Source organism: Magnolia sinica, chromosome 19 (assembly GCF_029962835.1).
Source record: "Magnolia sinica isolate HGM2019 chromosome 19, MsV1, whole genome shotgun sequence".
Classification (NCBI taxonomy): domain Eukaryota; kingdom Viridiplantae; phylum Streptophyta; class Magnoliopsida; order Magnoliales; family Magnoliaceae; genus Magnolia; species Magnolia sinica.
Genome location: NC_080591.1, coordinates 13,011,107 through 13,035,655, shown reverse-complemented (window position 1 = coordinate 13,035,655; position 24,549 = coordinate 13,011,107). Strand labels below are relative to the sequence as shown.

General features: G+C 41.3%; 2 protein-coding genes across 2 annotated transcripts; one reads left to right on the top strand and one right to left on the bottom strand.

Annotated features, from left to right (window-relative positions):
* The first annotated feature begins 1,922 nt into the window (after positions 1-1,922).
* LOC131234921 (putative 1-phosphatidylinositol-3-phosphate 5-kinase FAB1C) lies at positions 1,923-14,320 on the top strand. The gene is made up of 11 exons (XM_058231923.1): positions 1,923-3,238; positions 5,040-5,828; positions 6,142-6,295; positions 6,716-7,057; positions 8,694-9,461; positions 9,981-10,312; positions 10,403-10,529; positions 10,981-11,145; positions 11,293-12,885; positions 13,315-13,581; positions 13,752-14,320. The coding sequence occupies exons 1-11, from the start codon at positions 2,778-2,780 to the stop codon at positions 14,004-14,006; spliced, it is 5,253 nt and encodes a 1,750-aa protein (XP_058087906.1). The 5' UTR covers positions 1,923-2,777; the 3' UTR covers positions 14,007-14,320.
* Positions 14,321-21,935: 7,615 nt separating this feature from the next.
* On the bottom strand, positions 21,936-23,843 carry LOC131234966 (3-ketoacyl-CoA synthase 6-like). Its single transcript, XM_058231991.1, has one exon. It carries the CDS (start codon positions 23,758-23,760, stop codon positions 22,270-22,272), a length of 1,491 nt encoding a protein of 496 aa, XP_058087974.1. The 5' UTR covers positions 23,761-23,843; the 3' UTR covers positions 21,936-22,269.
* Positions 23,844-24,549: the final 706 nt, after the last annotated feature.

Below are 24,549 nucleotides of genomic sequence, written 5' to 3'. Positions count from 1 at the left end.
GGAAAGATGTAAAATCATATCTCAGACGTCCAAATTTACATGGTGTGGCCCACGTGCGACCTTTTTTGTGTGTCCCTTCATCCTAGCGGCGCGTGTGATGATTGGATTGAATGGCATACAAACATCAAAGGCGGCCCCACAAAAGTGAAATTAGAGGTTTTTTACGTATGTGGTGTGGCCCACTTGAGTTTTAAATCAACCTGAAATTTTGGATTAAGGTAAAACCCTGATTGGTAAACCCGATGGACGGGTGGATCTTATGCATATAAAGCAGATCTCCCTGAGTTAGCAGTACGCACTCCCCGCGAGTCACGCTCGCGCTTTCTTAAATATAACCGCACTGTCGTGCACACCAACTGATATATGCGTGATACATACCTGAGATCAGCCCGGATCGCTCGCATGCATGCCTCCTCCGCACATGTACTTGAGAGCAGCAATCCAAGCCTACTCGCTAGAGCATCCTGTACTAGTGTCTGGGTCCACCAGTCTGTATAACTGGGCCATGGGTCGGTGATCTAGACCGTGGATCTCATGGGATCTTGTATGGATATAGGGGATTCCCGTAAATCTTCAAAGATTATAAGTTCACAACCCATCCATATGTGGTAAAGATAAAAATACCAAAGGTCAAACAAATACAAAAGATTTGACGGCTGTGATTTCCAATTGGTTCATCTTATTAGATGCTCGGTTTGTATTTTGTTAAGTCGTTTACTCAGTCACTCGTAATAATTTTTAAAATACCAACGCAATCCTTAAAAAAAAAAAAAAAATCCTCTAAGATAAAAAATAAATTAATACATTAGTTTTCGAATAGTATTCTGATTAGATGTTATAACTCCTTGATCACTGGCCTACCACCAATAAACGGTTAGAGAGACAACCCAATAACGGTCCTAAATCATAAAATAGGATGAATAAAATCAACCGATCGTGAAGATTTACGACCGGTTATCTTGTTGGCACGGATTATATCAACCATCAAATTACCAAAAACGGGCCCACCTGTACAAGACAGATGCATCAGGATAGGACGTGAATAGGTTTAAAGGGTCCTGATTCATAGGACGTGAATAGTATCCTTACGCATAAGTTTGAACATGTAGGGCATATATTTCGGGGATCCCAAACCAAAACCCAATTGAAAGTGGGTCCATCGTATCAGCGGCCAAGATCACTGAACCATGGCCCCCACGTGTACAAAACGGGCGCATCAATGCCACTGTTGAAGTTCCTTGCATCAGGACCCCAAAATTCGTCCTATGGATATAAAGACATCCCGTCATTGAACGCGACCCATCCCCGCCTCTACTTTCGGCCCACCAAAAAGGAGGCCGGTTCTTGACAACGTTCGGAGAATAAGCTTTTGCTCCAGCTTTCTTTGTGGGGCCCATTTTTATGTGTGCATAAAATCCAATCCGTCTATGATGTGAGCCCCTCATTTTCTGTATATTTTCAAAATTTGGCCATTCCAAAAGTTAATTGGGGCGCACAATATAGAATCGTGTTTTGATCCTCTAAATCATGCGGTGTGGGCATATAAATTTTTTGTAGTATGATTTTCTGAATGTACATTCAAAATTTAGGGATCAATCTTTCTAATGGATTAGATGGAATATAAAAAATAAGATGGCCCCAGACACAGAATCGAAGTTTTTAACGGTGGACATACCATCCTGAGTTTTCCCCATGGAGTGAGCTAGAATTTAATTTCATGGATATTTTTTCTGTATGAAGTATAAAATTGAAGGGCTTAACCTTATGGACGGATTGGATTTGGAACTAACATCACGGTGGCCCCCACACACTGTGTTGTATAACAAGCTTACTCTACAGACTTCGCAAAGGAACTAACATCACGGCCTCCACCAAAAAAATCCACTCCCATTCTCTTTTCCGTACCCGATTCCTATATTCCCCTCCATTTCACCAACTCTCTCTCTCTCTCTCATACACCGAAGCTGACTTATAGCTGAGGAGGAGCGAGAAAACACCATTCCAAAAGCAGCAGCAGCTGCGCGCATACACCAAAAGCAAGGAATATAAAACGCCTCTCCTTCTCTCTTCTCCTCTCTTCCTTCTCCTTTTTTAATTCCGTTGACGCCATTCCAGATGGGATTCTCAAACCCAAAGCCCCATCCCTCGTTCGAGATGCGCGCCACCGATTCTCAGAGGACCCGCACTCCTTCCTTTCTCATCATCATTATCATCCTCCTCCTCCTTCTCACCTTCATTTAACCGAGATCCACACTTTCATGAGTCCCGCGATCCACCATAACAAGCCCATCTTCTTGTTCCCTTCCCTTTTCTTCCTTGACGATTCAGGGATCGGTTAGCCACAACCAACTTCTACTGTTGTTGTTTCTTTTTTTCCTCTTTTTTCTGGAAAAAAATTCTGTAACTGTAAATAGAGTATATGTGTTGACTCGTTGATTCTCTCCCCCTTGAGATTTATTCTGCTTCTCAAGAGGAGGAAGAGATCTTCTTCTTCTTCTTCTTCTTCTCTTTTTACCTTTTTCTTTTCTGAAAAAAAGAAAAATTATATACAGTTATTTGTTGCGGTCACCCGCAACGATCGTCTGTTGTCTGTTACTTGTAATTTTTTTTTTTTAAAAAATCTTTTTTTGCCCTCTCGTATTTTTTCGAGGGATTTGTATTGTTTTCTTTTATTTTTGAAGATTTTATAGAAATTTAAATTAACATTGGGAAGAGAATACGATTTGTGCCGGTGCCGGGGCTGCTTTTTGTTATGTTTAGGAGAGCGGTTTTGGTTTATGGGAATACCCCATAGATCAATCTCAGGTCTGATATCTACTGTTCGGTCTTGGATCCTGCGGTGGGCGGGCGGCGGAGATCTGTCTGGTGTTCTTCCGAGGGAGTTCTGGATGCTAGACGACAGCTGCAAGATGTGCTATGAGTGTGAAGCACGCTTCACGGCGCTCAACCGCCAGCACCACTGCCGGAGCTGTGGGCGGGTGTTCTGTGCGAAGTGCATGCAGGGCACAGGCGCTGGCGGGGATGAGTGCGCGATGTTTTGTAAGTTCTGTTTTAGGGCGATCTGCGGGCTGGATGCAGTTGTGGAGTACGATGAGAAGATGGATGCATTTCAGAGCGATAGGCTGGCCCGCTTCTTGGAATCGCAGCAGGGGTCTTCTCCTAATGTGCGGATGGGGAGTTGCACGCCGTCATCAGTAGATCCTTTGTCCCCGATGTCTCTCCGATGCTCTGCTAGCAGGTAGGTGATTTTTCTGCTGTTGGATGTATACATGCAAGAGCTTGATGTGGATGCCTACTGAGAAATCTTGTGTAATTTCATTGAGGTGTAATTATAGAATAATAATTTCAGGCTGAATTGAATGCTACCAACCCTATAAATTGTACGACTGCTGAATTCGTCGGTCAATCTGGACCGACCGGCTGATATTGCACCCCATGGATGGGCCATCGGTAACAAATTGCAGCAATTGGCTGTTTGAATTCATCCAGTCTATAAGATATTTTTTGGACTGTTGCTCTGAAGTTATTTTTATCATGAGAATGCTTATAGATTTGTTAGTTATGAATTTCCAATTGCTTGAATTTAGGGCTATGGGTCATTAAAGCAAGGCTATGGGTCATTAAAGCAATGGTCCATTAGTTGAACGGTCTGAATCCATTTAGTGTGTAGACTAGTGATGAAATTATCAGCAGTTGATTTTGTATGGGACCGAACGAGATCACTGATGCACATTCGATCCCAAATCTTTAATTTAGCGCATGCTTGTTTAGAGAGACAACCATGGTCAGCCATGGAAAAGAAAATGAATTCCTTTGATGTAACAGTTTCCACTGTTTGAGAAACCCAAAAATAAAGAAGATGTGAAATTGATTTCTTATTCCGAAGTATTCCTCAAAAGGGCATGTTTGGATTGGGGGAAAACGAAAGCAAGGAAAAGAAAAGTATAGCGTTTATCCAATTTCCAAGAATTCCATGGCTCTATTGAACCCTGGATTCCATTTTTGGGTATCTTGTTTGTATAGCAAGTGGAAATATCATTTGTGTGAGACAATGCTCACTAGGTATACCATGATGGGAAACTATGGAAAATTGTAATGATTGCTAGCCGGAGCCCACTACTATTTTTGCTTTTCAAATATAGCGAATCCCATATGGGAAAAGTGTTTCCTTTTCCTATCTTTTCTTCAGTTTTCCCAAAATCCAGAAAGGCCTCAAGTGACAAAAATCAGTTCCTTGGTAAAACCTGTTAAATCTCTTTTCCTCAGTTGGAGGGAAAAGAGTTGACCCTTTGATGTGGCGTCTTAAATGACAAGAAGTTGCTATTATTGCACTTTTCCTTGGTTTCGGTAAATTTTACCCTTTCAAAACTGGCAACTCAAACACTGACAATGCAAAAGGAAAGCATTTTCCATGCAAATTCATGGTGCAAACAAACAGGGATTCGGAAATCCGTTTCACCCAATTTGATGTCACATTTCCACATTTTGGGATTCCCTACCTGTTTTACGTTTCCGGGTTTTGTTTTCACCTTAAACAAACAGGCCCTTGGCGTATGAGGGATGCTGCTATTATTTGTTGCCAATATGGATTCCTGAAGCTCCTGCTGAAGTGTTTCCGGTTCTCCACTATGCACGTGGTACATTTATAGGGTGACTAGGATGGTTGATGGATGCGAAAATGCCGGCAAATCTAGGTGGTTGGACTATTTTAGCATATAGGATTGGTGGTTTGGATGGTTGACATTTGACACAAAGGGCACAAAACATAAGCAACACCTACATGAAACTCAAAATGCTTAGGCAGTTCAGATCTTAAAGTCGACATAATTTTGGGGCAACTTCCATCCACTTGATGGCCCACCAGATCACCAGTTCCTATCATCATACATGTTTGCCACGTCGTTATAGCATTCTGTCACATTCTCTGTTTGTGATGAAAGTACATGCATGTTTTATGCACATACATATGACTGGTGAGAAATTTCATCTAGTTTCAGTTATTATGATTTTGGCGATGAATAATTTGATCTTTAATGTAGGAGTGATGAAGAAGATGCGGGAGACACCGGGAAGATCTTTTTGAGCCCTTCTAGTGAATACTGCCATGATATTTCAGATGTAGATGCTAGCTGTAGACATGATTTTTATAATTTCAAGTCAGTTACTATGAGTCCTTTGGGCAGCCCTTCTAGGATGACTAATAGTCCTAATAGAGCCAGCGGCTCTCCACCGCAGGATCAGGTGGGAAGCTCAACATTTCAGGATGATGCTCTTCTGGATCAAGAATCCACAGGTGTTCTAAGAAGGCCTGGAATGGAGGGTGAGGATCTTGAAAATACTGATGATTGCACTGACAACTTGTCTATATTCAAGAATCAATGCCAAGAGGTACAACCGCCATTGGATTTTGAAAACAATGGCCTCATTTGGTTTCCTCCACCACCTGAGGACGAAGAGGATGATGTAGAAGACAGTTACTTTGAGTATGATGACGAGGATGATGATGTTGGAGATACTGGCATGCAATTTTCGTCTAGTAGCTTTACAAGTGATGCCTTCCCGGCTAGAGAGAGATCGAATGATGGGCAGAAAGAACCTCTTAGAGCAGTGGTACAAGGGCATTTCAGGGCTCTTGTATCACAACTATTGAAGGGAGAGGGTATTTGTGTGGAGCATGAGAATATCAGCGGAGGGTGGCTGGAGATTGTTGCCTCATTGGCATGGCGGGCGGCAAATTTCGTGAAACCAGATACAAGCAGAGGAGGCAGCATGGATCCTGGCGATTATGTAAAAGTAAAGTGCGTGGTGTCAGGAAGGCCAAGTGAGAGGTATGATTTGTGATGATTTAAAATTGAGAAATGAGAATGCTGCTTGTGATAGTTGGCTTCTAATCTCTAAATCCTACTATCCTCACATGTGCCAATATGGCACATGTGTGTGACATCCATCCAGGCCATTCATCAGGTGGATCCATCTGATGAACAGCCTGGATCTCACACGCATCTGGAACAAGGATTCTGAATCCTACTCTTGCAAGTGGCTTTAGCAACCACTCTTTGAATTCCGCTGATGGTAGTTGGTATCATTTTCTTGTAACATTATATGTATAGGAATCTAATGACAGGGTGTTTTATTTGGCAGCACTCTCGTTAAGGGAGTAGTTTGTACAAAAAATATAAAACACAAGCGTATGACATCACAATACAAAAGTCCAAAATTGCTTCTCTTGGGAGGAGCGCTAGAGTATCAAAGGGTTCCAAATCAGTTAGCCTCAATCGATACTTTACTCCAACAGGTTACTTTCTGAATGTTTTTCACTTGATCAAGCATTTGCTTGGCCTAACAAAGTGTTCATATGGAGCCAGCCTTTTGTTGATCCAAATAGTTCATATGGTGGGGTCACATGGTAAACCTGAGAAACTGCAGAAGTTGCCATTGTTGGATGATCCCACCAATATGGCCCCATTAAATGTGAACCATTGGTTTAATTGTTCATTCGTGTTGGACAACTAGGATCATCTGAAAGGGGAGATGTTACAGCCTGGGATGATGGGCCAACCAAATCATTGGCTTAGATTACCGAAGCTGGGCTCCAGCTTCATTGAGTAATAGAATGGAACCTTCTTCGATCAAGCATCATATATACCTTTTATGTTTTTATCAGCTCAGCCATATAGTGCACGATAGTCCTGAAGTATGAAGCTATGTTAAACAGGAAATTGATCACCTCAAGATGACTGTTTCAAAGATAGAGGCCCATCGGCCAAATGTTCTTCTGGTGGAAAAGAGTGTATCTTCATATGCTCAAGAATATCTGCTGGCGAAGGAAATATCTCTGGTGTTGAATATTAAGAGGCCACTATTGGAGCGTATATCTAGGTGTACTGGTGCTCATATTGTTCCATCAATTGATCGTCTTTCTTCAGCAAGATCGGGGCATTGTGATAACTTCCGGTTGGAAAGAGTCACCGAATCTGCTTCCATGGATCAGTCCAACAAGAAAATCACTAAGACTTTGATGTTTTTTGAAGGCTGTCCAAAGCGTTTAGGGTGCACGGTATTCTTCCTTGTACCTAATACCTATTCGATGATTTGCTTGCCTGTGGAAAATTTATGAGTAAGAACTTGGATGTTTAATTCAGCTAAGCATGTCCACATTGTGCCCCAACAGCGGATGATACTTGCCAAAAATGTGAAGGCCCTGTTTGATTGCCACTAATTTTGATAACCCATAAATTAGATAAACTATGATCTTGAATACATAATTACTACTAAGTAAAATGAGATGAAATCATTTTTAAGCAGCTACAAACAGGGCTGAAGTCGGTTAATTTATGTAGTCCCAAACAGGCTGAAGTTGGTAAATTTATGCAGTCCCAACAAGAGTTTACAATATGCTTTTTATTTTTAAGTAAATCTTTAGCAGGAAATTACATGCACTCAACTTGGATAAATAAAAAAGGAACATTCACAACAACAATGAGGTATCAAACAATGCTCATGCTGAGAGTGGAGCCTGTTATACAAGTGATCCAAATGGTTGATATGATAGGCCTCACTGTAGATGGTCCATTTCCTTGCAAAGATTGGAAGGTTGTAGCTAATAATATTTTTTGGCCTTTTCTTGGTTGAATGTGAACTGCTGCTGAACACCCCCCAATGCAGAAGGATCACCATTTTTCCATCTGGGGTGTCCAGACTCCAGCGTGAGATCCGACATGTCAATGGCTTCGATTATTAAACCATGGGCCCCACTTTTACAAACTGAAAACCTGAACAGTAGTGTACAAACTTTTGGCCCAAGAATTTTATAATGCATCAATGACCATTGCATAGCTATCACTCTGTTCAACTTCTATCTTCTCATGCATTCCTGAATCCTGTTTTGTTAATATCTTGCACCAGCATTAACAAACAAGTTAACTTATCATTAGAGAAAAGCAGTTGCATGATCCCTTCTAACTAGGTGCCACTCTTGCTTCAATGACGCTTCAGAGTCGAGCTCCCACTCCCACTCCTGCTCCTGCACCCAAATATGTTGCTGGTTCATGCTTTGTGCAAACATAGAGAAAGGTCCAAATCTAACAGTATATTTTGAACTTCAAACCACATAAACATTGAACTAAGCCAATACAAAAAACCAGATTATGATGGCAAGGAGTATAAACTTCATAATCTTGGTATAAATTCATTAAATGCACTAAGAAAGGACAACCAGTAGAATAGCTTGAGGAAATTAAATACATATGGGATTAGGAGTTTTGCTAATTCTGCAGTTGTATGCGGTGCTGCCCCTCTATGCACACTTACATGTACCAAGGTTGCATGTGATGAATGCCCAATCCATCCATTGGGTTGGTGGGTCCTTATAAGGAGATGCCTTGGCCCAAAAGTTATGCTGGTCCAGCCTTCAGGTGGGCCGCAACATTAGAAACAAAGTGTACAGCATAAAGAACTAGGCAAAGTTTTTCTAAGCCATCCATCTACTTCTAGCATGGTGCCTCTCGGACTGTTGAACCAGCCTGTTTTTTGGCCAGTGTCTACAGTGTGGGAACCACCTGATGGACAGCTTGGATCTTGCACGTGCGAATGCAATGCCAATTGGAGGGCCGCCTGAGTTGTGTGTTGGGTGAACAGAAACCTCTTTAGATTAGTTACATGACTATAACTTTCAATGTACTCTTCTTTTGTAGGTACTTCTGAGGGGTCCATGTCGTGAAGAACTAAAGAAGGTTAAACATGTTGTTCAGTTTGCAGTTTTTGCAGCCTATCATTTATCCCTTGAAACCTCCTTCCTTGCCGATGAGGGTGCAACTTTACCTAAGATAACATCGAAATCTCCAATTTCCATATCAGAAAGGGCTATGGATGCACATAGTGCGGTTCCAGTTATTTCCGATTCATCCATGCTCACCCCCTGCCAAAAACCATTAGATGAGAGTATTGTGGGTATTTGTTCTGAGCCTGACGAATGGGAGTCACCAGGCAAGCATTTTGATCCTGGTACCGTTTCTGCTGTTCATCCTGGAGTGGTAGTCTCTAGTATTGGAAGGGCCTTTTCTGTTGCATCTAGTGCAGATTTGGTCTCATATGGGTCTTTGAGCTCATTTTCTGGAACGCAGTTCCAGGACTTAAGGGGCCTGTCAGTGCTTCCAGCTGATGGTAGGGCTGATGCTAACATTGCAGTGCAGGAAAGTTCCACTGAAGAAGGCAAGTTTGGAAGTCATAGGCAGGCATATCCAGCTCATGAATATGAAAATGCTTGCAAGGCTGGTGGGAATGGGGTCTCAAGTGATTACTTCTCTGCTGCTGACAATAATCAAAGCATCTTGGTCTCCTTGTCGAGCCGTTGTGTATTGAAAGGAACTGTTTGCGAACGCTCTCAGCTCTTTCGAATCAAGTTCTATGGGAGTTTTGATAAGCCACTTGGGAGGTTTCTTCGAGATGACTTGTTTGATCAGGTACCATTTTGGCTTTGTTCCTGCTAAGTGAACTCCTGTGAGTTCACTTTAAGGTACTCACAGGTGGGTCATGCATTTGTATGTGATACAGTCACACAAGTGTCCGTGATCCAAGCCGCTTGTCTTGCAAGCCCCACCATGTAGATGATCTGGACTGCAGATCAAGCTTGTCTGCTCAGGTAGGCCACACAGACACAAGATAATGGGCGGCTAGAAAGAATGATCGATGGCCTTGGTTTATATTCAGCCTACTTGTGTGGCCTGCTTGGCAAGCAGGACAACCTGATTTTAAGCCATGGTGTCTAGCACAGTCAGGCACTCTTGATAAGTGGCCTGGATATTGCACATGTGTGCCATATTGGCACTTGTGAGCCATGAACTGATGGAAAAGTGTTCTAAAGCCTAAACACGAGTTCATTGCATGTCTCATTTGCTTTTCATTCATTAAGTGGTTCTGTTCATCTTACACTTTGAGCCACTTATTTTAAATTGTAAACTGATTGCACATGACTTTGCCAGACATGGAGATGCCGGTCTTGTGAAGAGCCGCCAGAAGCCCATGTACGATGCTACACTCACCAGCAGGGCAGTCTTACAATAAGCGTTCGGCGCCTTCCCTCCTTGAAGCTATCTGGGGAACGGGATGGGAAGATATGGATGTGGCACCGATGCCTCAAGTGTGCCCATAAAGATGGGGTCCCACCTGCTTCACGGAGAGTAGTTATGTCAGATGCTGCATGGGGACTTTCTTTCGGGAAGTTCTTGGAGCTTAGCTTCTCTAATCATGCTACTGCTAATCGTGTTGCAAGTTGTGGTCATTCTTTGCAGAAGGATTGCTTGCGGTATTATGGGTATGCTTTCGAACTAGTAGCTTGCTGATGCAGCCATTGATCCTCTGAACTTTCTCCTAATGGTTGAGTGATGTATTTGATCTTTCATAGGTTTGGAAGCATGGTTGCCTTCTTTCGTTATTCTTCGATTGATATTCTTTCAGTTAATTTACCGCCTTCAATGCTGGAATTTAATACCCAGATTCAACAGGAGTGGGTCAGAAGGGAGGCAATGGAGGTAGGTTATATTTAAGATTGCTACTCTAATAGTACATGAGGAATGGTGCAATGAGAAAAAAAAGTACCTCTATGTGCAGCATCATGTGCACATGACATCCAAGCATGCATCATGTGGGCCCTTCCGTGTAGATGGCCTGGTGCAAAAAATCAGGCCTGCCTGCACATTGTGTGGGTATCAAATGTACACCGCTGGCATTTTTTCTTAAAATCATCCACTGTTTTGTCCATGTGTGACCTACCTGATGAGTTGGCTGGCATGATCTTAGGGCCAGTTTTTATTCGTGATGAAGTCCCCCTGATTGCACAGGTTGGATATCAAAGACACTGTTGGCACGTGTGGCTGTGTGAAGGTGCACATGGGCTAAGCAAACCCATAGATAGTAATTGTGGGTGAGGATTGTAATAAACACTCCTGTCCAAATAAGCTGTAAACTTTCTTTGCTTCACAGGTTTCCAAAAAAATCAGATTCTTATATACAGAGGTATTCGATGTACTCCAAAGCATCGAACAGCAGATCACAGATTTAGGATGTGAACCTTCACCGACAAATGACATTCGTGATCACATCAAGGAGCTGAAACATATGCTGAAGAAGGAAAGAGATGAATATGATGTAAGTAACATTTTAGATTGAATACTTTGTACTTCTTATCCTCTTTGTAAGTTCCATTGATGATGTTGGGTCTCCAAACCCAAATTCTACTTTTTTCAAGCCTATGCATTGCATAACTGCATATGATTGTTTTGTATGTTTTAACAGGGCTTGTTACAATCAGCCACTACAGAGAATTGGCACACAGGAGAGTCAATAGTTGACATTTTAGAACTTAATAGATTAAGACGTTGCCTCCTTATTGATTCTTACATGTGGGACCGTCAGCTCACTCTGTTGGATTCTTGTGTTAAGACGAAGCCTCCCATTTCCAAGGTCGATCTATGTCCACAGGAGAATGCAATGTTCATCAAACCGAAAGATTGGAGAAGTGAGTCACATCGTAACAATTGCGGTTCGACCTTGTTGGAGAATCCCAGAGATCTCTTACTGTCGAAGCAACAAGAAGAGCTTACTTTACAACCTTCAGAGGCTAAGTCAAATGAACTTGTTAAAATGGATTCTTCAATGAAGTCAGTTGAGGGCGATGTTGGCCCTGAAGAAATTGATTCGACCTTTAGTCATGTTCACAAACAGGATGAAAGCCATGTGGCTGGTGAAGTTCTGGTCGAGAATACTCCTTTGGAGCGCAGCCCTTCAGCTGCATCTGTTCTTTCGGATAAAATAGATTTGGCATGGACTGGTATGGGCCAACCGGTGAAAGCACAGTTCCCCCATGCAACAGATGGACAGGAAGGCAGCTCAATAGGCCAAATCAATCAAATGGAGAATATACTGCACCGAAAAGTCATGACGCCAATGAGAGTATATTCCTTTGATTCGGCATTGAAATTCCATGACAGAAATAGAAGAGGGTTGTCTCCCTTCTCTTTCCATTTGTCTTCGGCCAGGTCGTTCCATGCCTCTAGAGATTTTGGGAGCTTTATTTGGGATCCCATTCCAAATATGCTAAAGACCAGATCTCAGACTTTCCCCAGGTCGGCCCAGAAATTAAATTTATTGTTTGGTCATACGCCATCATTCATCTCATCGATTTCTCGGATGTTGAATGAAGGGGCCCGGTTGCTACTACCGCAAGTGAGTCATAATAATATTGTTATTGCTGTTTACGACAACGAACCCACCAGTGTTATATCATATGCCCTCAGCTCCAAGGAGTATGAGGAATGCATTGCTGATAAGGTAGATGAGCGTGAAGGCCGGAATGAGAATGACAGTAGCAGAGATGATGACATCAGTAATCTATTGGGTTACCGGGCGGCCGTATCTACCTTGTCCAGTTGGCAGTCAATTAGCTCCCTCGACTCGGATGATATCCAGTCTAGAAGCTATGGATCTGATGAGGTATCGACATCGAGAGGGAGCCTTTTTATGGAGTCCAAGAGATCTCCCCATGTTAGAGTTTATTTTGACGATGAATCTTCATCTCCTGCTGGCAAAGTGAAGTTTTCCGTGACCTGTTACTTTGCAAAGCAGTTTGATGCTCTTAGGAGGAAATGCTGCTCGAGTGAAGTGGATTTCATACGTTCTCTGAGCCGTTGCAGGAGATGGAGTGCACAAGGTGGGAAAAGCCATGTCTATTTTGCAAAGACCCTTGATGAGAGATTCATCATAAAGCAAGTTACAAAGACAGAGCTGGAGTCTTTTGAGGAATTTGCACCTCAATACTTCACGTATTTGATGGATTCTCTGAATTCAGGCAGTCCCACGTGCCTTGCTAAAATCCTCGGTATTTATCAGGTTGGTTGTATTTTATGTTTATTTGATGAGTTTTGGAGATGGCGCACATTTTTCTTACGTGGAATATAAGGCATTCAATCAAGCTTTCGCTTGATCTAAACCATGGTTGCTGGCCCATCTTTTTTGACAAGCCAAATCATGCCCCATGGTGGATGGGAGATATCTCGAAATTTTTCACTACTTGAAGATCCTATCTGTCCAATTTGGCCTGGTTAAATACTGACCATTGGTTATAATTGCCCATTTTCATTGGATTGATGGCCCATCCCATGATGGGGCTGCCAGAATCCAGATGCCCGGCTTAGATTACTAAGAGAGGTGGCTACCACCTTTGGCATCCTTGGGTCCAAAAATGAAAAATTCCATTTCTTTTCATCAAGCATCCTCCAATCCGTCTTTCTAATTGCCAGTCAATCCTGTAAACTGCAGGTCACTGTCAAGCATTTGAAAGGTGGCAAGGAGGTGAAGATGGATTTGATGGTGATGGAGAATCTCTTTTTTGGGAGAAGTATCTCAAGAGTATATGATCTCAAAGGTTCCTCCCGCTCTCGTTATAACCCAGATTCAACAGGGAGCAACAAAGTTCTTTTGGATCTCAATCTGTTAGAAACATTGCGCACGAATCCAATATTTCTTGGGAGCAAGGCGAAGCGAAGCTTGGAACGAGCAGTGTGGAATGACACGTCATTTCTAGCGGTAAATGATTCCTACATATCTTCTTGTATCATCTGTAAAGCTATACATTTCAAGCAGGAGAATTCTCATTGTATTTTATTTCTTTGTTTATTTACATATATGTTTGATGTTCTGCTCATCGTCAACGATGATGACGACATATATGTTTGTTGTTTTGCTTGTCTTTTCAGTCGGTGGATGTCATGGATTATTCTTTGCTGGTTGGGGTGGATGAGGAGCGGAAGGAACTGGTCTTGGGGATTATTGACTTCATGAGGCAGTACACGTGGGACAAGCATCTGGAGACATGGGTGAAGGCTTCTGGTATCCTTGGGGGTCCGAAAAATGCATCCCCAACCATTATTTCTCCAAAGCAATATAAGAAGAGATTTAGAAAAGCCATGTCAACCTACTTTCTCACAGTACCGGACCAGTGGTCTTCTTGAGCATCAACTATGACCCCATTGGGGTCTCGAGGCATTGTTTCAGATCGATGAAAGGAACAACAGAGGTGAAATTTGCAACGCCTTGTTGGATATGTGTAAATAATGTGAGTGAATGATGATGTAAATTTCCTTTTTTGTCTTTGGTTTTATTGGTGTGTAAGCCATTGACCTTTTAGTACTTGACATGGTAATTTTCATGTCTTTCTAACCCTTCTAGGTGTTAAAAGGCTGGGCGATCTGTTATTGGTTTTATCTGTCAGTAATAAATGTATTGACACACTCTTTTTACAACATGTACTTCTTAGTCGTGCTTCTACCCTTGTAAGTGCAATTCTGAAAAACAGACGAGAGAAGGCATTTGGCCATGAAATTACATTGCTTTCATTGAGATTAATTTTCACTAAACTAATCACTACTTGATCATATTGATTAATATTCACTAAGCGACTGACAACTTGATCATATTGACTGTAACCCTGATGAATTGTGATTTTATTCCTCTCCGAGCAACTTCACGCTCAAGAATGATTTTGAGCCCATAGCTCAATGGCAGTCGCTCTTTTCTTCAATACTGAGCCCTCATGTCGGAGCACAGTTTTTACCTGCCAAAAAAAAAAAAAAAAAACAAAAACAGAGCTTATTTAGGTTAAATACACCTCCAAAACCTGAATTCTTTGGGTAATTGGTATACCAGAGATCATCTAATAGTGGCTCCCAAGAAAAGATCTTGAATTTTGATTATTTTCCTTTTGATGGTGATAGTCTTCATGGCTTTCTTTAAACATGGTTGGAAATCTTCCTTCCAGTCTGTACTGGTGCTTACGGAGGAATATTGCATCGTTTGGCTCTTGTGATAGCAGCGCCCGAGAAAAGATCTTGGATTTTGATTATTTTCCTTTTGACAGTGATAGTCTGCTGAACTTGCTTTAAACATGATTGGATATCTCCTTTACAATCTGTACTGGTTCTTATGATGAATATACTGCTATTGCATCGTTTGGCTCATGGTCTTATGTTGCAAAGCAAAAGCTACTTGATGCACCTGCAAAAGGTCGGTTAGAATGTTCTCCAATGCCTAATTTTCACCTCTGTTCATGCTGAGGTACATCTTGGTGAAGTTCTTTTTCACCATATTTGGCCAAATCAACCTTATTTTCTAAAATTTGTTTCGGTGATGGGATTAAGGAGCAGTTGAGATTGCTAGTAAAAGACTTGGGCTTCCAAAGCATGGACAAAATTGGGGCTGATCTCTTTTGTTTGTTTGTTTGTTTTTTGTAATTCTTTTGGCCTTCTGGTTTTGTGCAATAAGATTTATCACCATTTCCAAAAAAAAGAAAAGAAGGGTAGATGGATTAAATTTTGCCAACAGCATTGTTTTGTTGTGATTAATGACAGACTAAGCATTTTGTTATTTTTTAGGTAAGTCACTATCCAGAGACTCTAGGTGTGGTTTTTCCATTAGTTAATTATTTTAGAACTAGTTTCTTATTGTAGGTACTGAGTTTAGGCTGTTGATAACCCAGTCTTACGAGTGCTTCATGAACTAAGCTCTTCTATGTAACTGTGTTAGAATATCCCTGTAACCATGTCAAGTTGCATTTCTCAGTATGTGTTGACCCCAAGGACTGTTTAGTGTTTACTGCTCTGAAATAGGATGAAGTTAAAATACTTTCCGAACAATATCACACGGACTGCTTGAGAAATGCCGAAAGCAATGATGACCTAATCCACTGCTCCTTGCTGCTGTTTGGGACTGGTGCTTTTGTCAGTCTTAAGTGACATGATCCATGTTGAAGTCCATCCAGCAATTTTTTAGGCTTGGAGTATGGGTCCTTTCTGCTGTATGGAAGCTCTGTTTTGAGGCTATAATTTGGGATATTTGGAAAGAAAGAAATAAACACACCTTCAATAGTAGAAGTGATTCTGTTTCCGTTGTGATTTACCATGTTCAATGTCCTGTTAGCTCTTGGGCAGAGAGGGCTTTCGGCTTTTTTTTTTTTTTTTCCTGTTAGGTCCGTGGTTGTTGCATCTCGTTGGTCATCATCATCATCTAAGCCTTATCCCATATAATTAGGGTTGTCTACATGAATCTTTTTTCACCATTCAACTCTATCAAGGGCCATAACTTCAGTTAGATCATAGCTCATCCTGTTGGTTAGTGGTTCTATATAATGTAATGGTGCTCAGGCTTGTATGTTTTTTTTTTTTTTGAAATAAAGCATTATCTTCTGATAAAGAAAAATCACAAGCTTGAAATGTCAGATCATCATGATTCATGAGAGAAGTGGCCAGAGTCTGACACCGGCTGTCAACCTGGCGCAACCCTTTATCTGGACTTAAGATCGGCAAAGAGTGCAAAAATCCCATAAATGTGCTCGGGAGAAACTTGAGTGTAGGTGTATAGTACTAATAGGTGATAAGATGAGTGAAAAGTAGGACTTATTAGATGATTTGGCCATGTCTAACAGAGATCAAGAACAGCAAAGTTTTGAGTGAGTTGGTTCAAGTCGAAGGCTCTAAAAGGGCATGGAAAAGCCCATGAGGATGTGTAGAAGTAAAGGTCTGATCTGATGACCTATGGTTTAATTGTAGCAGAGTTGGGTTTAACTCTTAGATGATGAGGAGGAATGAAAAATCACAAGCTGAATATGTTTCCCAATTGGGTTGGGTCGGTATGTGATATGAATTCAACAGATTCCAGCATCAACAACCTTACAAATTTCATAGGGGATGGAATTTCTCCATAAAGCTATTCTATTCACTGATTTCCGTTGATTCTGGACATCCGAGGATGGAATTTCTCCACAAAGTCATCCTATCATTGATTTCCATTGATTCTGGACCTCACACATTTGGAACTAAGCTTTGGGTTGGCTTGTTGGGAAGGATAAACTTCTTATCATTAATCATCAGAGAAGCAGAAATTGATCAATTTCTATTGTATCCTGTCATTGGAGTAGGGAATTGATGGATCGTCTACATTCTTCAGGTGCCAAATGGAGAAGGTTCTTTGGTCAGTTTGGAATTTGATTTGGTGATGCCGGGGCAGATCAATGCTTTCTTGCAACATGGGGCTGTATGGAAACAAAGGAAATCGTCCAAGTGGTGCCTTGTCCTGCTTCAGCGGCTATGGTTGGTATGGCAAGAATGCAATATAACATAACATTTGGTAGTAGAGCAGAAGTGGAGGTGACAATCTTTCAAAGGGTTGGGCGGAGGGGCTTGAAGTCTTCAAATGGTGTTTTCGGTATTAGATAGATGAGAACTGTGGGGGTGGGATGATTCTTCGTTTGCTCTGTACCAGCATTGGGCTGTTTCAGCTTTTATTCTCGTCTTTTCTTTATAAAAGAAAATGCAAGATGCATTTCAAAAAAAATAAAATCTAAATAATTAACTACTTGTGCCCAACATTTCCATGCAACGTCTTTTATCAATCGAGTTGTGTACCTATGTCCTTATCAATCAAGTTATGTACCTTGAACCGTTATGTGCGCATCTCCTGTTATATGATGCTGTGATTATTTCCTGCTGGTTGTATAAACTTTGAAATTTGTGGTCATTTAACTCACCACGATATCCACACTGAAGTTCCTAAGCTTGTTGGTTTCTTTTCGGGTTAGGTGAGATATCATATTTCTATTGGATTTTGGAATGCTACTTCCAATGAAATCAATATCTTGCATTATACTCCAAAGTTCCAAGGCTTGCGAAGTGGAGCAGAGAAAGGTAATAGTCTGGATTCTTGAAGGGGGGAAAGAATAGGCAGCGTTATCAATGTTGAAGTCCAATTGGGTCCTTACTCTTGCTCCGGTGGTAGACTCTTAAGGAATTTCAACACCTGGTCAAGGGTTCGAGTACTCATAGGTGGTGAAATTCCACTAGCGTGAGTGTGTGGGGTGTGTGTGTAAAAAAATAAAAAATAAAAAATAAAATGTTGAAGTCCAATTTGCAATGGAACTGGGTCTGAGGTTGATCAAAGGATAGGGAGACGATGCACAATCATGCGGTAGATGCCTTGTTACAGAGAGGATTCGAGAAACAAGTGCTTTCCTTTTGAAAAAAAAAAAAAGAGAGATGTGAAGTGTATTGATTCTCGTTTGATCTGGCTTTCTTGGACTCGTTGAAGTTGATGGGGATCTTGCCCGGTTCAATTGGGGAATTGATGAATGGGTTGAGAAGCAGCCTCTTTCAAACCTAGCGGCAGGAACCTTTGGAGGATGATTGTGGGAAATCTGTTCTGGTAGAAATAGAGGGTCTTTGAAGATTGTCGCTCCCGACATGATACACAATCTTTGGAAATTAGTGAAATTGGGGAAGCCCGTCTTGCGATGGGCACGGTTCTGTTAAGTTCTCTTTATCAGCATTGGCGCCCGGTAGGAGTGGGATCTTCTAATCCAGTGGTGCTTTTGGTGGGCTCACAATGTGCTGGCTTTCATCCTTAATGATCTAAAAATGCTCAAATATATGTGTAAAATATGTAATACATAAATACATGATATATATTTGATATATATCATATATATTAGATATATACGGGCATGGGTTGAACCGGGCCAGGCTGGGGGTAGCCCAAGCACAGCCCAATTTTTATTTTATTTTTATATCTGAGTTAAAGCCTGTACAAGGACCTAAAAGGCATACGAAAACCTAGCCCAAATACCTGCCCAGCCGAAAAGCTCATGAGCGGACTTGGCTCATTGACAACCTTAATGATAAGGATTTTGATGGTGATTCATGCTTATAGCTAGTTACTGTTCATAATTAAATAACTTCATACGCCAAGCTTGGCCTGACATACTTGGATTTGTTGGGCCTAAATTTACCGATGATTGCTGGAATTCTGGTGTTCTTGTGGCTGATAAACATACACATCTCTTGCCTACCCCACTTGAAAAAAGAGGCAAATTGCATCTCACAATACAGCTCCCTCAAAGCTCAAATCTCCTTCAATTTGATTCCATGATAACTGGAAAAACATTCCAGTTAGAATCACGGCTCTAAAATCTCAAATAGGTCTCTTAAAACCTAACCAACATCGACCCCAACCCTTGTAAGACTAGATTTTTCTACCTGTTCCATCTTCGCAGGTAGCCTTAATAAGTGCTAATACTCATAAATCGATACTTTAAATAGCGAATAGTGTGTAGTGTACGTAGCATTCACTTATCTAAAGCATGGGGTGTAAGCTATACGCTACTTCTAGATTTTCAATCAAGATTGCATTTTAATTTGTTGCTCTAATTTCATGATATTTGTCAAATTAGGTTGATTAATAATGAAATTAACAAAAAATTCATGATATCTAGTGCAACCAAATGCAACCTCGGTAATAAGGAAGGATAATCATTAAGTATAAATGTAAAGAAAGACCAACAAAATTAATTGAATATTGTTATTTATATTATTTCTACTAAAAGCAATAAAAAATTAATTAATTTTTATTAAAAATAGAAAAATCTAACAAATCATCATAAACATTGAAAAATAACTTGTAATGTGAGCTACGTAGCACATAGTGTAGTCCATGTAGTGTGTAGCATAGCATGTATAGCTTGTTGTGTATAAAATTATCATGTAACATAGGTTACACATGATTTAAGCTATTTTCATGAGCTATCTAGGCTTGAAGCTAAGGTATGCTACGTAGCATTAGCTACACACTACACAACGTAGTTATTGAAACCACTGCTCGATGTGTCCTAAACAAGTCCTTTCCTCTCAGAATATCAACCGATCAGTCTGGCAACCTATACCAATGACTAGGTCCAGGTTAATCTTAACTGTCCCCCTAGCACCTTAGATATTGGTTTAAGCCCACGGCTTGACAATAAGATATCACATGCAAGCGCCTTACAAACTAGATAGAAGGAATTGATGCTTATTTCACATAAACACAAATAAGGAACTACCTCTAAAAGGAATCTCTGCTGGCTTGAGAGTTTTCTAACTTGAACTACTGTAAGGTTTGCAGAATGTAAATTCCATGCCCGAAGCAGTAATCCATATTGCTTCTTACAAGTATAATATCATATGTACGTGATGATAGAATTACTCATTGTTTGTTAGACTCTGTGGTCAGACCCAAGAAGGTGATTATCAAGTGAGAGTATTTCAACTAAACATGATTAGATTGTGAGAGTTACAACTAAACATTCTACTAACTTTCCTTAACCTTTCTATGAGATGTATTTCACCTTTCAGAAAAGCAATCTTAAATTTTATTCCGTTTAACTCTTAATCCAATTAAGTCATTATTGACATAGTTATATGGATTAAATGAGAATTATTTTAAGAGAGATAGAGATAGAGAGAGTCTTAATTTACTCTGTCATTCTATATCGCTCCAGATTTTTGACATTCACTACTTTTCATTATGTTTACACATGAAATACAAATTGACACTTTCAAATTGAGCTTTTATATGGAGGCGAACTTATCATTTATCCTGATTAGCCATTCTTTGAAATTTAGATATTTTAAGATGCAATATAAGACCTTTTAAAATTTTCCAAATTAAATTGCTAAGGTCTACCTCCAATCCCTCAATCACACACACACACACACACACACACACACACCCCAATTTAGCTCAACTCTAAAACATAAGTATACATAGTAAATCATCATGTGTGCAATTCATCAAACATGTCGGCCACACTAAGTGGATGCCAATTTCAGCTGTGCCGAATATTGACAACATTGAACATTATTGTATGGCAACATCGATTGTTATTGAATGCTAACCTCGACCGTACCAAATATTAATCACAGTGAGATAACAGAGTCGGAAAGGGTGGAGGTGAGTCACAGAGAAGTAACTTCGAAGGGAGAGGTAGATTCGAGGTTGTGATTCGAAATGGGGCTCTGGGGTCGTTTTTGGCATTATAAACTCCTTTTCTTATGATATCTCTAGGTCCTTTTTTTTTTATACTTTTGGTCAAGTTCGCTTCGTCCATTCTCTCCGGAATTTTGAGGAAGATTAATGTCTAGAGAATAACCAAAATCTTTGGATCTGGTGGCCCACAATACAATAAGATAGTCGGTATTATTCCAGCAAACTGTTGATCATTTTTTTCTTACTATGGGTCACTGATGGCTCGAAATAGCGTGAAGTATACACATTTTTTTATAAAAATCATAAGCCATGAATATTATCAATGGATTGGATCCACCTTTTAATGAGCCCCGTGATCAAATGGATTGGATCTATCTATTTTTTTCTTTTCTTTTTTTTCAAAATTTTTTTTTAAGGCACCGGGAAGGATAATTGTCAAAGCTCTCACTCACATAAGTTTTTGATGTACTTACATGTGGTTAACCAAGAACAATACAAAGTCAGCTCTATGGGGCCCACGATGATGTTTATATATCATCTAGCCCATGATGATGTTTATATATCATCTAACCTATTCATAACATCACAGATGCATGGAGGACGGAGGGAAATCATAAATATCATATTTATTGAAAAAGTCTATGACCCACTTGGTAATTTTCAATGATTGTGTGCAACTCATATTATTCATTACGATGTGGTCATATTACTAGCAATGAGCCTGTACATCTAATGAACTATGTATATTAAAAATTTAAATCACAATAGACTGACAGCCAAGTGCAATACCATCTCTTATCGGACTTAGAGCCCCTGTCCTCCCTCCATTCATCGTTACCTTTTCCATGCAGAGGCAGTTTGATCCGATAATGTTTTTAAGAGCTGTCAGGTGATTAGACTAATTTAAGAGTGTATAAAACATCCATTTTTTTTTCCAAAATTTAACCATAGCACGGTGATTTCAAGATCTGTGATGATTAGATTAGTTTAAGAATTACTGGAAACACCCCTTACTTTTTAAAAAGAATTTCGCCGTACCACAGGGCTGATATGGTATAAATCCCTTTAAACATCTAACCGTTGGCTCCCATAAATGCATGAACGCGACATCAAAGCTTATACACCGAGACCAAAGAATAAAATACATTTTCCCACAATCTAACGTAGAAAACGCACATACACTGAGGGTAGATATAAATCCGACGCCTGTGAGCATCTGGGCCTTTTAGAAATAGCAACCTACAGGCCCAGTTGTTTTCATGGTCGGTTTTTTCATAACCTAGTTACAGTTTCATGCAAGGAGAAGCGTCGGTCTTTTATGATAGAAATAATTCCAAATGTCCCGGAGTGGGGAGAACAAGAGCAGGGATGGCGGATCGATGGATGATCATGGATGATCGTCGATCAAGCGGTGGGGGAGAGATAAACCTAGAGCTTGACAACCTCAGGGATGTGGATCGGGTACCTGTCGATGCAGTCGGTCCATGGCCCATCACTTCGGGCCTTGATCGTGCGGTTGCACTTCCACACGGCGCTATTGCACTTGAATCCGCTACCGAAGGCGATCTGCCATATACGGTTCCCGCGCTTCATCCGGCCCTTGCTCTCAATGTAATTGAGCTCGTACCAGAGTGACGAGGAAGACGTGTTGCCGAAGCGATGGAGGGTCATCCTCGACGCCTCGACATGCTCGGCTGATAGCTGTAGGTTCTTCTCGAGCTCATCGATAACGGCCCTGCCTCCTGCATGGATGCAGAAGTGCTCGAACGCCTGCTTGAAGTCAGGGATATAGGGCTTGAGTTTGGGGTTGAAGATCTTTCGGCCAATGAGGGTGAAGAGAAAGAGAAGCTGCTCAGAAGCAGGGAGAACTAACGGACCCATGGTGGTGATATTGGACTTGAGTGCCTCGCCAGCGATCACCATCAGATCTTTCGACAACGATACACCAACGTTCCCATGAGGGTCTTCCTCCTCGTAGACGCACCGGTAGGCTTTGTCATCAGCTCCCTTGTGGGTGCGGACTACGTGGAGGAGACGGTACTTAGATCGCCTTCGATCACGTGTCCGGTTCGATAAAAGGATAGCAGCCCCACCCATGCGGAACAAGCAATTGGGGAGAAGCATCGACCGTTGATTACCAGCATAGCAACTGGGTGTGATGATCTCGGTGCTGATCACCAGCGCGTAAGAATTAGGGTGCACTTGGAGTAGGTCCCGTGCGAGATCGATCGACAGAAGCCCAGCGCTACAACCCATCCCTGATAGGTTGAAGCTCCTGATATTGCTTCTCATCTTGTACTTGTTTACAACCATTGCTGAGAGAGACGGCGTAGGTGAAAAGAGACTGCAATTCACAACGAGTATATCTATGTCCTTGGCCTTGACGCCTGTCTTCTCTAAGAGAGAATCAATAGCCGAGAACATAACCTGGCGAGCCTCTTCTCGGGCCAGCTCCATCGTAGGGCTTGGAGGGATGTAGTGGCTTGAAGGTGGGAGGCAGGTCTCCTCTCCAAGACCCGACCGTTCAAGGATCCTCATCTGGAAGTCGACGCTCTTCGGGTCGAATTGGAGTATCATTCTAGCATGTTCCATGAAAGTCGAGAACGGGACCCGACAAGTAACCGGAGGCTTGTACAACGCGTAGTCCACAAGATAAATGGGCCGTGGCTTGGACATGAAATATACGGTTGCGATGAATACTACGAGAAAGGCCGAGCACATGATCTGGACCGTATCGAACTCGAGAGACCTCCAAAGGGCCACGATTTCATTAGGACCGAGGCGGGCTACCTCAATTGATATGCCAGCCATGATGGGTACGAGGAGGAAAGTGAGGAAATGGTTAACCAAGTATTGGTAACCAAGCTTAACATACTTGAGCTTGACTGAGGAGGAGAAGTCAGGCAATGGGGTGGGCATGTTTGGATGGCACTGGGATTGTGATTTGGGTTGGGAAGTTCTTGTGTGGTATGGGTATGTTATACAAGGAAGATTGGTGGGGGCTACAGTTGGGGAATTTAAAGGCCATTTGTGCGGCATTCAATGGGGGCAGATGGGTAAGTTAAATGTAGTTCACACGCTAACCAACTCTCCCATGTTGTCTTTACACCATTTGTACACAAGCGTGTATTTTAGCTGGATTTTCTTTCTCCTTTTGGCTTCTAACCTTTTAGTCATTTCCTATTTTTGTCTAGCTTGGCCATGTAGATCAGATTAAGATCAGATTAAGATATTATTCACTTGATGGGTGAAACGGATAGGATAATGGATGGTCTTGCTTTTCATTTTGTAAACTTGATTCATACGTTTTAAAGAATTGAAGTTTCTACGGCTGGGTGTTTTTATAAATTGAAAACATCTAATTTGGACATGGGATAATTGAAATGGATAAATTTTAACGGTTGAGATCATCCATACGAATGGTCCAACTAGAGGGCTACGAGTCATCTCAGTAATCCGCAGATTACGAATTCATTTGGAGTTTTCCTATCGTGTGAGGTTTTCTAGGCGCGCATGTGCATCTCCGTACGCGACCCACACTCGACTCCGTAGATTCGGATCTGGGTGAATCTGAGACGTACATCATATAGGCCTAATTGTATATATAGTTAAGACCCAAAAATTGGGCAGTTGAAACGGTTGGTTTGCTGACGGACGTGTATGATAATAGTGGCCCTGCAGTGAGTTCTTTTAACACTTCAGATCTAT